General features: G+C 33.9%; 1 protein-coding gene across 5 annotated transcripts; it reads left to right on the top strand.

Moving 5' to 3' along the window:
* Positions 1–2,042: 2,042 nt before the first annotated feature.
* On the top strand, positions 2,043–14,883 carry LOC104590752 (amino acid permease 8-like). Of its 5 annotated transcripts, none has more exons than XM_088892600.1 (7): positions 2,043–2,587; positions 2,689–2,798; positions 4,941–5,174; positions 5,274–5,367; positions 12,236–12,596; positions 12,692–12,913; positions 14,237–14,883. In XM_088892600.1, the coding sequence occupies exons 2-7, from the start codon at positions 2,762–2,764 to the stop codon at positions 14,666–14,668; spliced, it is 1,380 nt and encodes a 459-aa protein (XP_088748726.1). In that variant the 5' UTR covers positions 2,043–2,587; positions 2,689–2,761; the 3' UTR covers positions 14,669–14,883. The 5 variants fall into 5 exon arrangements, with proteins under 5 accessions (XP_088748726.1, XP_088748728.1, XP_088748727.1 ...); XM_088892602.1 differs by having other exon boundaries at positions 2,257–2,544; positions 2,695–2,798; XM_088892601.1 differs by having other exon boundaries at positions 2,257–2,544.
* Positions 14,884–16,047: the final 1,164 nt, after the last annotated feature.

The following is a 16,047-nucleotide window of genomic DNA, read 5'->3' as shown; positions in this document are numbered from 1 at the left end:
TGATGTTAACAAGGCTTGCTAGTTTTTGCACAGTCCCACGGACGAACAATGGATAGCAGTCAAGCATATTCTTCGGTATCTTAAACATACCCTAGATCATGCTTTATTCTTCTCCTCCCAGTCTTCTACTCGCCTCATTGCCTTCTCCGATGCTGACTGGGCTGGATGCCCTAATGAACGCCGGTCTACTGGTGGCTATTGTATTTATCTCGGCTCTCACCTAGTGAACTGGAGTGCCAAGAAGCAGCAGACAGTTGCCAGGTCTAGTACAGAAGCTGAAATCAAATCCCTTGCAAATACTACTACTGAACTGTTTTGGTTACAATCCCTCTTAATGGATCTCGGAATCCGTCTCCCATTAGTTCCATCACTTTATTGTGATAATGTGGGAGTGTGTTTTCTTGCTGCTCATCTGATCTTTCATGCATAGACTCGCCATATAGAGGTCGATTTTCATTTTCTACGGGATCATCTCCTCAATAAATCTCTCCAACTTCATCATATTCAGTATCTGTGTCAGCTGGCTGACATTTTCACCAAACCATTATCTTCCCCGTGCTTCACATCCATAGTACACAAGCTGCATGTTTTCCCAATGCCCATTCGCTTGAGGGGGCGTATTGAGGATGACAATATTGCCACATCATCAAAAGATGACATGCCAATAGATATGCGATGAACTTGTGATAAGTTCATCACATATCTCTATCTGTTTTGTGATAGATCTCCACTAACTTGATAAACTCTATCAGATAGAGTTCAGTCTGGATAAACTCTATCTGATAGAGCTCAATGTAATATGATCTCCTAATTGAGTATTGTACATAAACTTTAACTCTTGTATCTATAAATATACAAGGATCGATTAGTTCCCCCATCGAACCATTCTCATTCAATACAAGTCTTTGCTTATTTCTTTAACTCCTATATGTACACATAATTATACAACACATATACACATAATGACAATTTTTTATTGGACTTGGATTGTAGTTGGAATTTTAGTCCACAGATAGCCATAGCAGGTAGGGCCCAAGAGTCCTTTATGCTTGAATTGAAAGTTATATACATATATATTTAGATAACAAATTTTATATTAATATATAGATCAAAATCTTTATATATTTTTTATAATAGATTAAAATTAAATAAAAAAATTTAATTTGTAAAAAAATAATAATTTTACAATTAACATGGACAAGCCTATCATTATCCCAAGCCCAGACAAATATTATTATGCTTGAGGTGTAAGTCGGGCTAGGCTAGGTAATGGGACTCAGTAGCTCATCCTCCATAGCTCCTTAGGCTTTAATGTTAACAATTTTCATCTAAAAATAGTTAAAAATCCAAAAATAAAGCATTAATGGGTTGTACTCATTTTGGTTCAGTCTAATTACTAGGAATGTCACATTTCTCTTAGGGGTGTAACTTAGGGAGTTGGATCAGGTTGAAGATCAACCAAAGCCCAACCTAAAGTTTGAAACCTCAAGCTTGAGCATTGATTAATTTAATTATGACTATAACCTAATTTTATATTTACTAATGTTTAAGTAATATTTACAAAAATTGTAACATTTAACGTTAATAAAGTAAAATAAATAAAATAGAGCACCAATACATAATATGGAAAAAATAATTATTTTATTAAATAATTAAGAATAATTTATTATTTTTGTTAAAATTTATTAGTATAATTAATCTAAATTACCAAATTACTAAATTACTACATTACTACATTATTTTTATAACAAATAACTAAAATAAAGATTAATTATTTTAAATAACACCAATACATAATATGTACATAAATTTTTTCAATTTTATTTTATTATACACCAAAATTTATATGGAATAAAATTCTAATATTTTTTTTTCAATTTCTTATTTATCTTATTAATTTATTTTAACTTTTTATTATTTTTTTCAAAATTTCTAAAAAAAATCATGTTGCCCCCTGCCTGGCCCTACATGGGCCCACTTGGGCTCATGGCACAATACAGTGATAGACCTCTAATCCAGCCCCTTTTTTACCCTAAGCGGCTAAAGTCTACATGACCTGTTCCTTCTCAGAATGTATGGTCAGATTACTCGGGTGCCTTCTCCCGCCTTGACCCTTTCTTACTCAAGACGTGCGACCAAGTTCATTCATTGGGGTTCTCAATCTCAGTTACTTACACCTCAACAAAGTATCGGAGACCAAATCAGCCCCCAACAATATTATCCTCCGCAACATCCCAGAGCACATTCTAGCCATGCATTGAGAACATCTCCCGATGATAATCTCAGAAATAATAACGTTATCATCGGAAAATGCTCTCAGAAATAATAACGTTACCGAACCCGGCTTACCAAAAATAAAATTCCCGTTTCAACTCATTTTACCCCATTAAAACACCCTCTGCGGCTCTGTCAAACCATCAAGAAGTCTGCAAAGCATCCATCAAAAGTTTGGAGTGTTAAGACGACTATCACACCATTGAAGCGTCTCGCCACCAACCAAAATACTGATATAAGCTATCAAGTATTTAGTGACTAAGTTATCAGGTTTGCCTGGAAAAGCGCTTCGTCATAACTAGCTTCGTTTTCGGTAATGCATAAAATGCATTTAATTTACTGCTTTACAGCTACGCCTAACCCTTAAGCATCACCCACTCAACCACTCTTTTATAAATGCTTTCTTCTTGCTAGGGACAGATCGAGCGAACGAGCTGGGGAGAGAGAGAGAGGAGCAATTAGAACTCCCAGCAGCGAGGTTAAACGTATGGATTTGGTGCACGAGGATGACCACAAGAGAACAGGTATCGCTTGAAGCCTTTAAAGAGAAGAATTTCATTCTATTTTATCTATTTTTCATTCTACAACCCGACTTTGGTCTTAGAATCTTCATGGTTGATGTCATTTTTTGATACAACTCGATAGAAACTGAAGCCATAACGGAGCATAATTTGAAATCAGCTATAGCGTTAAATTTTCAAGATCCAGCTACAGTCAGAGAAAACATCGCAGAGCAGACTAGGAAACGTAGTTCGTAAATACGTAGGGTGAAAAAATGTGTTTTTGTAATTAGACACTTTCGTGTATAGTTGAATAATCTTGAGCGGTGGTCGGTGGAGCCTGCTAATGCTACATGCCATGTATTGTGTTTTATATGGCCTGAAATGTCGGTTCCGGACACGTATACCCGATTGAGAGGCTGAAGCTTTGACTGATCTGCCGAAACGCTGCGGCTTCTGCTATTCCGAGGTAAGCCCACCCACACGGCCTATATGCCATGTTTGGTAAAAATATTCAGAGAACCCAATCCAAATCAGTGAAATCACCATTCAGTCGTTTGACTCGTTTTAAGGATTTGAATAGCTTATTTCAAGAGCTACAAAACCGCTGAACCAGCTTACCTGAATCTTCGGCTCAGCCTCCTCAAACGGAATGTCAAGCTTTGTCAGCTTTTGAGTAAATATGGCAAAAAACTCGGGCGCTAGACGAAACTTCACATGCTTATTGCTTCTGTAGGTTTTTCAGTTCTTGGTTTAATTCCAGCCCAAAGCTCATTTATCAAATGGCCAAAACTCAGACTTTTTTGCGGTAAAAAAATAGTAGGTCCGAGTAACAAAGACCCATTTTGCATTAAAAAAAGAGCAGGTATAATTAAGTGCGAAGACCCATTTTACATTAAAAAGAAAAACAGTAGGTCCGAGTAAGAACCATGACTCTTAGTAGGTTCGCATAAGGAGAATACCTTTTTTGTATTATTTTTATGATAAATCAGAAACCGGATCTGCTCTTCACATTGGGCGCCTCACACGCACATCCTATCATGCATTGGCAACTTCTCCCATACTTCTAAATTATTATTCTCGGAAGATGTTTCCAATGCACGGTGGATGTGCATGTAAAGCGCCCAAGTGTGAGGAGCAGATTCCGTTCCCATAAGTCGTTAAATCTCTTAAACTACTCCTGAGTAAGAATCAGAAGGAATACTCCTATTGTATTAAAAAACGAGTGGGTCGGCCGTCTGACGTAAGAGCAAAATACCTCTTTCGCAAGGCAGTGGGAAACACGAGAAAACTATTGCTTCATTTAGAAAACGGTACTAATTACGGTGGATGATAAGGTCACGCTTCCTTCTTTTGGAAAATTTAAGTACTTTTCAACTGAGTGGCTTTATCATCCACCATGAACACGACGGTTTCCTCTTTTATAAATTGAGCCAAAGCCAAATGGAATAAATGGATGATAGCTCCGGGACCCAATAGCGCGCTCATCCTAGTTCTTTTTTTTTTTTTTTTCTGAATAGTGCTACTCATATGAGTTGATTCCATCATTCTTTTACCAAGAAAAACAGAATTGATTCCATTATTGTTGACATCAAGCAATGAGGCATGGTCGTTAAAAGCGAATTCTGTTGAGTGAAATCTCCTACTTTTGCTTCTGCCTTGGATGGACTTTGTCCTCTTGCAGATCCCTCTTGCTCAGTTTGTTTGGGAGCAATGGAGCATGGTCATTAAGACAAAGAATAGCTTGGTACATTCACGCAGTCCAGCCCAAACAAGTTTGGAAATTCAAATTTAGAATAGGTTTAATATGACGCATGAAAAAAACATAAAAATGAAATTCTGCCTCACATGAGAAATCAACCCAGATGTTCAAATGATGGGTATTGATTTTGTTATGTAGTGGATTTTCAGAACCACTGTAAAGTCTAAAAGCTCGACATTATCCAAAAGACCATCTAGAAAAGTGAACTGGGCCAAGGTGATTGAACTTTTCCATGTTGACCCGGATAATTTTGCCCAGTTATAACATACAGATACTCAGATAGTCATCGAATTCAAAACTACATTTCGGAGTTCATGAATTGTGAAATAGAGTTTATAAACCAAGTTATCAAATTGGTTGATTTGTATTTGTTTTCTTGGTCCTTTGGGCAATATTTGGTGTAGGTACTGTGTGGACAGCTACTGTTCATGCTGTAACGGCTGTGATCGGATCAGGTGTACTAGCATTGCCATGGAGTGTTGCTCAAATCGGGTGGATTTTTGGGACGCTTGTGCTTGTTATCTTTGCAGTCATCACCTATTTCACTGCCATTCTTCTTTGTGACTGCTACAGATCTCCAGATCCAGTTAATGGAACGAGGAACCGCACGTACATGGATGTAGTACGAGCATGTCTGGGTAAGCAGTACAGATATGTAGTAATGTAAGTTAATATTCATACTGTAACAAGTTTGAGATTTCTTAGATTTCCATGTGGATATCTGTTGTTTCTTTCAGGCAAACGAGATGTATTTGTCTGTGGCATCGCTCAGCTCATCATTCTTTGGGGAACTATGATTGGGTACACTGTAACAGCTGCCACAAGTATAATGTGAGTGGTTAATCTATCTACCCTGACTATACTCATTAATTAAGAATCCGCTATTAGTGAAGTTTACTGGTATTTATATTCTATGGGCTCATTTTGTTGTTATAGTAGTAAAACATCATCAAATAAGTTTGTTCTAGGAGTGAATTGAAGAAGTTGACGAAAACCACAGAAAGTCTTGTAACCCTGTTTTGTTCATAGTTAAAATTGTTGACATAGATCAATTAAGTGGAAATAGAGATGAATAAAGACTTTATTAGCCTTTTCAGACCAGGTCGTGGCTCTGTTATGCCTAATGGCATATTGAGCAAGCTTGTGAGCTACTCGATCACAAGAATGAGATGTAAAATGAGTGGAGCATAGAGCAAGCTTGTGAGCAAGCCCAAAGACCACCTGTTTCTCGATTTCCAAATGTACCACATTATGATAGCCCCCTGAACAAAAATAGGAATGGGTATGGATGAACTAAATGTATTGTCCACCCTTCACCACTTTTCAAAATAATTTCTCAAACTCGCAGCAGTAAATTCCCTTTACCGCATTCCAATAGGTGAGGCCAACCAAATCGGTGCCATAACTGGATAGGAAAAGAATAGGTGTTCCATAGTTTCAAGCTTTTCAAAACAGAGTGGACGTTTGGAAATCACCAATTTTCATTATATCACCAACCAGGATTGCCTCCATAATGCACCTCCAAATGAACATTTTGATTCGACGAATAAGCATTTTAGGACCCCAAAACTTTTTCCACTTAGAAAAATTGCAAAGTAGCCCATGTTATAAAATTCACACTCATCTGTCAAGAGCTTGTGGGGTAAATTATGAACCCCAACACTTTTTCCCATGTGGGGTAAATTTCCAAATCAATTTATCCTCGCTTTCTTGCTCAATAGTAAGAAGCTGGACCTATCTGATTCTGTTGATGATTGAAAGATTAAAGATTTGTTCAAGGTCATCTGTCTTCCATGAACTTGAGTTGTGATCAATAATGAGAGCAACCTTACTACAAGAGTTGGACTAGGAGAGAGGTTTTTCTATGGGCTCCCTGTCCACCCTTGGGTCATCAAAAATATCCACCTCCCAACCATTTAAAATCAGCCATTTACAACCATTTAGGAGTTTAGAACGACCACTTATTATGCTTCGCCAAACAAGGAAAGCAATTTTTCTGATGTTGTGTTTCCAAAAGGAAACTCCGCAAAGGTACTTTTGCTTCAGGACTCGAGCCTAGATGGAATTTGGTTCAATAAGAAACCACCACGCTAACTTTTGGAGAAGATCTTTGTTCATCAAGGAAAGTTTTCTTAGTCCAAGTCTTCCCTTATCTTGTAGACGTAAGAACGTGTGCCAGACCTTCAAATATATTGAACGTTGATTTTCCCCACCAGAAATCTCGACAGATGTTGTCCATTACTTTGCAATCAGCTTTAGGTATCGTTGTTGTGGCCATGTAGAACAAGGGGATAGCTTGAAGGGTAGACGTAATGAGAGTAGTCTTGCCAGATTGTGAGAGGACTCCAGCTTTCCAGTTTTTTAACTTGGACTTGAATTTATCAATTAAAAATTCCAAGATGACGCATTGTTGGAGTTTACAAGAAGGTGACTATCATGATAGATCTCGTCCTTTTTCATCTCAATAATTCCCAATTCTTGCTTAATGGCATCTCTAGTCAAGGATGGAACATTTTTACTAAAGTGGATGGATGATTTACTGAAGTTAACTTGTTGGCCTGACTACCTACAAAAGAGATCAAACATTTCTTTGATTTTCTTTACTTCATGGTGGTCAGCTTCTCCAAAGAGAAAAATATCGTATGCAAAAAGTAGATGGTTCATTCTTTCATGATAGTTACACAACTTAACTCCTTTAAGCACACCATTTAACACTACTTGTGACAAGAGTCTAGACAGGATCTCAATATAACTAATGAAGAGGTAAGGAGAAAGGAGACAACCTTGTCTTAACCCTCTTTGTGGTGAAAAATCATGACTACATTCTCTGTTTATGATGATTGTCATGCTAGGAGAGGCAATACAAGCTTTGATCAAGGAACAGAAAGAATAAAAAAAAAACCTAGAAGTTGCAAGCAGTAAGGAATTACTAATTTACTCTATTGTAGGCCTTTGCAAGACCAAATTTTAAAAGAAAAGAACCCTTTCCTTCTTTAGATTTATTCATGGAGTGAACTATTTCCTTTGCAAGCACAATATGTTAACTTTTCAAAACAAAAGAACCTTACCTTTCTTGTTATTAGCTCTAATTTATAATGTCTTTTTTTTATAACAGGTTCAATTTATAATGTTGAGAGTGAGGTTCATTATTTAAAAATCTCCATGCATGACAATGGTTTTTAATAAATTTTGTAATACTTTGGTTTCACTTAAGGTAAACAAAATCAGAACTACTAAATATGTGGCTTAAAAATATTAAAAGAAATTTTGAGAATATTCTGAATTTCATTATATTTGGATAAAATCCTTGGTTGGAATTAATAATATAAAATATACAGCATGCAATATGTTTATTTAAATCTTTTAAATAACTAATAATTAAACACTTGCGTTGCACATGAGAAAAGTTTCTTCATATTAATTAATTGAATTTTAGATATATCATAGTTAAGATAGAAATTGAGAATTAACAAAAGTAACAATGTGATTAAAGTTAAACTTAAGTATTTATTATTCAATTATGACATTATGGGTTTTAATGAAAGGTTAGATCACTAACCACCATCTAGATAAGAAAATAGCTTTGCTTTTGGATTAGTTTTAAATTAGGGAAATTTATAGTTGAAGCTAGTTGTACATTTAAAATTAGAATACAAGTTGTTCCATAAACCAACAAAACTCTCACAAGAAGTCCCATGTTAGTAACAGCCACATAAGCCCTTGATGACATGGCGGGGGTTTTTAATTTGAAATGTAGAGCTGGTTGTGAGAGTTTTGTTGATTTCTGGACCAACCTGCAACCTACTTTTAAATGTACAACCAACTTTGACTATAATTTTCCCTTTAAATTATATATTTCATTTACATAATATAAAATATGTTTTACTTATTACACTTAATTTTGGTTTGTCTATGGTATCATTTGAATCAAACCACTAACCCACCATCTAAAAATAAAAATTGTTTGATTTCTAAGTTACATTAAATTTTGTATTACATTTCCATCATTAATAAAATTATTTCTTATGTATAAAACTTATTTTTGTTCAACATAATGAATGCACAATATTAGAGACATACCTAATATTTTATTTTTTATAAATATATAACATTAGATATGTGCCCAAAGTTTTCACTATCATTTTTTTTTTATTTTTGTGATTCTTTGTATTTTCAATTATTAAAAACTTTATTATCTGACTATGACATCATTTCATTTCTAGGTAGATTTTGAATTTGGCATTCCATTTTCATCATTAATAAAGATACTTCTTACATTTCATAGCTATTTATTTTAATTTTTATTATTTAATTATGTCACTATTTATTAATCAATTTGACCCCAAATGGTCGAATTGCTTACCCACCACCAATAGGAAGGAAGAAAATGATATTGTTTTCAAATTACATTTCAAAATATTTATTTTTATATTATTAAAATTAATACTGTGGATTTAATTACAAGAATTTAATGATGAGAAAAATATATCTTAAATATAGGATTTAATTAGAGAAAATAAGAAAATATTTTTATTTCCAATTGGTTTTAAATTTTACATTCCATTTCCATCATTAATAAAAACATTTCTTATTTATCATACTTATTATTGTTTAATATTTATGTTAAAATTGTTTCCATTTCTTTTTAATTTTTAATTTTTTAATTTTATCTATTTTTTAATTTATTATTTAATCAGGGCAACATGGATTAACCCATTTAACCCAAAATGATTTAATTTCTTACCACCACCTAGATGAAAACACTATTTTTGCTAGGTAGATTTTAAAATTATAAGCTTTTATGTTATAAGAATTATTAATTTATTAAGTATGGATTTAATTAATAGAACTTAATGATGGGAAGAAACAAAGAATGACTTGAATATATGATTCAATGAACATGAATGCAAGTTAATAAGTTAAATGTTGGATTTAATGAGAGAGAATTGAATGCATTGAATATCTTTAAATTACCTCTTTTCGACTCATTTAATATCAAGAACGGATTACCCTATTTGCCCTCATTTTTTATCATTAAATTTAAATATAGAAGGGTAAATTTTGTCCATAGAAAATTCCAAAAATATTCTTGAGGCCATTTGTGCTTTTTAAAGTAGTATAGATTTTAAGTGTGATGAAAATAATTATTTTGTTAAAGTAGGCTTTTTGTAACTAAATCCTTTTGAAAGAATTTGTTGTAATGCGTGCTCTTGTTTTCCCTGTGATTTTTAATGATGCCAAAGAAAGGAAATGAGGGAGAAGAAGGTAATTAAACTTTCTATGCAACAATTTGGTTGACTTTTAATATCTCAAGATATGTCTATTAACAACTTTGCTCTCCCTGTATATCTGCACTTCTTCTCAATATGAGGAGTGAGGGAGATGCTATATTTTTCTTGGTTTAGGGTTTGAGTAATTTTTTTTCCCCTTCCTCTGAGGGGAGGGGAGGGAGAGGGTAGAGTTATTAGATTGTCGTTAAAAAAGCACCTTTGGCCACAATCCTATGAGTACAACATGTCAAAACTGGTCACGTAGCTCTCAACAAGAGGATGTCAGGCTCTCTTGGTGATAGTTTGTTGACGGTTTAATCTTTCAATTCTTCAATTGTTTTCTAGTAAGTGTATTTGCAACTCTTATATTTAATATTCTTGTGTTCTTTTCAAATAAAAACTTCAAACAATTAAATAATTGAAATGAACGTTTTACTAACTTTGGTTGTTTGGGGCATGACAAAATTTTCATCCTTCCCACTATATATATATATATGCCATGTCAACATGGCTCTCCTTTTTCCCCCACCATTTATCTATTTTCTATTTTTTCTGATTTTTTTTAAATTAAACAAAATTACTCAAGTAGCCATTCAATTTTAAGTCTTTAAGACTTACATCTCTCCTCATTAACTCTCTTCTCTTTTTCATTAACACCTTTCATTGTCTCCCCTCATTAATCATTCCATTAACTTTCTCTCTCCTCTCAAATGCTCTATTAAATTGCCAAAAATTCATTTACTCTTTTCCCTTTTATTTTTTCTTTTTATTTTTCTTTTAGTATCTCTCCTCTCCTCACTAATTTAATAAACCAAAAGCAATTTACTTAAAGGTGATCATTTCAGTCCGACTCGGGCCCAAGCCCGCATAAGGCTCTCAAGGCCCAAGCTTAGTTCTAATACTTCAAGGCTGGCACAGGCCTAGCCTAACCTATAAACAAATAACAACTTAAAATTGGTTTAAAAAAGTTACCATAAATAATTAAATCACCTAAAAATAGAGACCATGAGAGAGAGAGAGAGAGAAAATTCTAAGACATAGGTTCCATCCCTTCCATCATTAACCTATTTTAACATATTTCTATAAGTCTCTTCCATTATTAGCCTATTGTATTCCATTTATTTGTTTCATACTCAAACTCTATTTAATTGATTATTTGTCAAAAATTTATAATTTGAATCCTATAAAAAATCACTAAAGATTATAAAATATTAAAATTTAGCAAGTTTCATCTAGCAACTTTTAAAAATTAACAAATTAATAAAAATTAGTAGTTCTTAAATTAAAAATTAAAATACATTTATTTCTATTTAAAATTAACTAATATCATCAAGACATTTAAAATTAGTAAGAACAACTAAAAAATATTAAAAACAATGAAATAAACCATTAGAGTTCAATATAAAATATTTTTAAAAATAATTAAAATAATAAAACCAATAATGACTCAATTAGAATTGTTACAAAACTCCTACTTAGAAATGATCATTTATAACTTAGGCCAACATAGCTAGACCTAAAGCAACTATTTTCTTCTAAGCTAGGCCTTGGTGGGATGTACACCAAGTGCACACATAATGTTGGCATTAGGGCTGTAAATGGATTAGATTCCATTCAGTCTAATTGCATCCACATTCAATTATGAAATCTCCAGATCTGTGTCTACATCAAATTATTCTGTTGGATTTTAGATTGAATTTGGATTTAATCCATAACCGTCTTATTGTGTTTAAAAAAGATGGAAAATAATAATATAGGATGGGACTGGTTGGGCCATGCAGCCTTAAAAACTGTTAATACACAATCAAAGGCTGGTCCAAGGTCTGTTATTTTTCAATTCATTGGGATGCACAATGGGGGTAGCCCATCCCTCCATAGTTATTTTGGCTTCAATATTATTAATTCTTATCTAAAAATAGTTGAAAACCCAAAAATAATGCATTCACAGGTTGCACCCAATTTGGCTTAGTCCAATTATGAATGTCACATTGCTCTTAAGGGTGCAACTTGGGCAGATTGGATCAGGTTGAGAATCAATCCAAGCCCAACATGAAGTCTTAAACCTTAAGCTTGGCTTACATAATTATTTTACTAATTCATTAGCAATAATTTATTATTTTTGTTAAAAATTATTAATATAATCAATCCAAATTACTAAATTGTTTTTGTAACAAATTATTAAAATAAAGATTAATTATTTTAAACAGCATTGCATTCCTTCCTTATAATGGTTATTGGTTTTAGTTGTTTCATTTTCCCTTGACAAATCCAGTGGATTGTACGGTCCTCTACCTCTAGTAAGCATATATATAATGCAACTTAAGATGTTCAAACTATACTTTCAATTCTTCATTTAGTAGTCCATTAATGAACTGCATATTCTCTGACCTATTATTACAATGCTTTTTCTACTCCAATGAATGTGATAGGGCCACGAAACGATCAAACTGTTTCCATGAGAAAGGGCATGATGCGAAGTGTGAAACATCAGGAAATTCATATTTGATCATATTTGGGGGAATAGAAATCATATTGTCTCAACTCCCAAGCTTGGAGAAAGTAACACTGCTTTCAGTGATGGCGGCTCTTATGTCCTTAGCTTACTTGTTCATCTCAATGTACTTGTGTATGGTAAAATTTGCTTCCAAGCCCAAGTTTAGAGGGAGTTTAACAGGAGTTAAGATAGGATCTAAGGGCATCACTCCAGCCACAAAGGTTTGGCATTCTTTCCAAGCTCTAGGGAATATTGCTTTCGCCTATACCTTTTCCATGCTTTTGGTTGAAATCCAGGTACGAGGCTTTATAATAGAAAACACTCTTTGTTTTTTTCCTAAGCAAGGTTTTTTGTAAGCAATCCATGTAATACATTCTTTCACTTTATGAAGGACACGCTGAAATCTCCTCCGCCAGAGAATAAAACAATGAAGAAAGCCAGTCTATATGGTCTTGGAATAACAACATTCTTTTATGTGTCTCTGGGTTGTCTGGGGTATGTTGCATTTGGAAATGATGCCCCTGGAAATGTTCTTACTGGATTCTATGAACCATTCTGGCTTGTCGACATTGGGAACATTGCTGTCCTCGTACACTTGATTGGAGCTTATCAGGTACAATTATTCCATGCATTGGATCAATTGGTTTTATTGTCTAGTTGATAGCTGACTCAAAGTCTTCAAACTTTCAATCTACTAGGCCTGCCGCTTGATGAATTGGCATACTCACTTGGGAAAATTCTGATTATTTTACAAAATTTATGAACCTTTTATGTTTTTATATATTTTATTTAATTAGTGTACAAGGCTTTTGGAGGCACTTGGAATTATATGATTTTGTTGGAAATTTTCTTAAATTTTGAAGTTATAAAACCAATTTCTAAAACTGATTTATTAGATGGATGTTAATAAAAACTAAAATTAATTTAAAAAAAACAAATTATTTTATAATTTAGGGAATGTTTATAGGTCTATAGTGGAATTCAGAAATCTGCAATGAGCCTGTCTGTACTTTTCCGTATAATTTAATTAACACTATGTGAAAAAAAAATACTTTACATGGTGATGTTAAAGCATTAATTGAAACGAGAGAGATGACTATTATGAAATAATGATTTCACTTTAGAACTCTCTCATTATATCATTTTGTTGGAACTTTTCTTATTTTTTTAAGTTATAAAGTCAATTTCTAAAACTGATTCATTAGATGGATGTTAATAAAAACTAAAATTAATTTTAGAAAATAAATTAATCTCTAAGTTATTGACACTATGTGATGAAATCACTTTACATGATGTTAAAGCATTAATTCAAACGAGAGAAATGACTATAATGTAATAATGTTTTCACTTTAAACTTCCGAGATCATATCTGCTCCTCAGAGCGTGCCTCACACCAACCTCACAGGGCATCGTAGGCATGCATTGAGAATATCTCTTGTACATGATGTTATCAAACATGGGAAGATGTTCCCAATGCACTGCTGCGATGCACTGTGAGGATGGTGTGAGGCATGCTCTGTGAGGAGCAGATCTGAACTCAGGACTTCCAGATATCCATTGGTGAATCTAAGGTTAAAAAATTTTATTTCAGATATTACTGAGAAATTCAACAGGGAAACTAGTAGATTTATCTTATGGATCCCATCTATCCTTTTCTTTCTTTCTTGTCAAGTTGGCATCATCGAACTTCAAGTTGACACAAGTGAGAAACCTAGAAAGCTAGCTAATTGACTGAAATGAAGCTTTGGAAGCAATATCTGATCTTAGGAGAAAAAAACAGTGAGAAACCTATTATGAATCATTCTTGCTTAGCTCTCTCCAACGTATGAATTAAGTTGATGTTACATGTTCTTAGAAAAGTTTTAGCATCTCCTATTTTTAACTCGTGAGGGTAGATTTCATGATGAGCTTTCTCTTATCCGGTATCTCATCTTAGGTATATTCACAACCTATCTTCCATTTATATGAGCAATGGCTGGCTTCAAAATATCCTTCAGCTGGATTCTTCCACAATGTGCATACAATACGAGTACCCTTTACAAAGGCCCGTAGGATAAAGTTTACACAATGCAAGATTCTTCTTCGGACATTGTTCTGTGGCTTTACAACCTTTGTGGCTATGGTATTTCCATTCTTCAATGCAATTTTGGGATTGCTTGGTTCGGTTGCCTTTTGGCCGTTGACAGTGTACTTTCCCATATCCATGTATATGCAACAAGCAAAGGTCAAGAGAGGAAGTTACAAATGGGTGCTTTTGCAGAGCTTGAGCATGTTTTCTCTGCTTGTTTCACTTGTTGCTGCTGTTGGTTCAGTTGCAGGTATGGTTGATCAATTGAGGCATGTTGAACTGTTTAGCATTAGAATCTAGATGTCATCTTCTTTGTTCTCCAGCACTGATCTGATCCACATGTCTAACGTACCTTAAATTGAGCAATACTTTCATTCAATTAGTTCTAGTAGTGAGAAATGATTTTGAGGGTCCATAATTTAACAATGGCAGTGAAATGGGATTCATGTAGTTGGGACATGACTTTGTTGAGTTGAGTTGAATATCAAATGAATAACAATTCTAAATGTTGTCAATGGTGTGCATAAAAATTATTTTTTTATTATTTTACAGGATATAGATTTAACTCTCACGTTACCTTTTATTTTGCGGCCAAGCTGCAGAAAATCCTTTAGGCATTCCAATATGAATATGAAGACAACCCCAAACATAAAGTGTTTTTCTTTTTTTCTTTTTTTACATAGACATCATATTTATTTCAATTTTGCCAAAAAATAATTTATTGATTGGCTTATTTGATAACCATTTAGCACTATTATATATTGATGGTTTCCCAAAAACACATCACCTTGGATTAGATAGCAATCTCCCATTTATAGGTTCTAGATATCAATATTGCATATGTTATTGGTATGGATGTGTATCGTGATACACTTTGGATATTCATGCGGAAACATCAAAAAAATTCTTGCAAATCCTTCAAATACCTATATCTAAAGGCATGGATGCACTGTAGACATCACATCACTTGTGACGCATGATCTACCGTGAGGTTGCACAAGCAGCTAGTGCATGAGAAATAACGGTGTGGCAAGACATTAATGTGGCAACATTGAGTTTCCAACAAAATTGTTTCCCGTAAATATGCTATGTCATCCTCTCATATTTGGGACAGGATCTAGTAGGCACAACACAAGTAAGCATGATAAATATTTTGATAACTGTCAAAAGTTGGTTTTAATCTTTTTTAAGGGTGGATTGAATGTATTTTAAGGGACAGGTGTCAAAAAAAAATTATAAGTGCTTATTAAACGTGCTTACAATGTTCTGCCTGCCTACCTGATCCGAATTACTCAGATTTCGTCACAAAAGAACCTTGTGATGGAGCATTATGTTACATCCTCCCATTGCATACTCTTGGCATGTTCCCCATCACAAGTTGATCGTAATTCTATTAGGTCTTGATGCACCCCCATTGATCGCATTATCATGGCCTTACCTTGCATGCACACACCTCATAACATTACATTTTGCTCTCACCTTGCTGACATGCTTCACAAATCAATGGTTTTAATATACTCACAGTTGTATATGTGAGTATATTATATAGTTATATCCAAGGTTTTTTAAAACCAGACCGGATAGGGAATCGTTCTGGAGACCGGTTCCCGTGTCAAATGGTCCGACCATTCGGACCAAATGGATCATCTGTTTTGACAAAAAAAAGACAATAATTAAAA

Source organism: Nelumbo nucifera, chromosome 8 (genome assembly GCF_055504915.1).
Source record: "Nelumbo nucifera cultivar China Antique chromosome 8, China Antique-T2T, whole genome shotgun sequence".
Lineage (NCBI taxonomy): Eukaryota > Viridiplantae > Streptophyta > Magnoliopsida > Proteales > Nelumbonaceae > Nelumbo > Nelumbo nucifera.
This window is presented reverse-complemented; position numbering and strand designations above follow the sequence as displayed.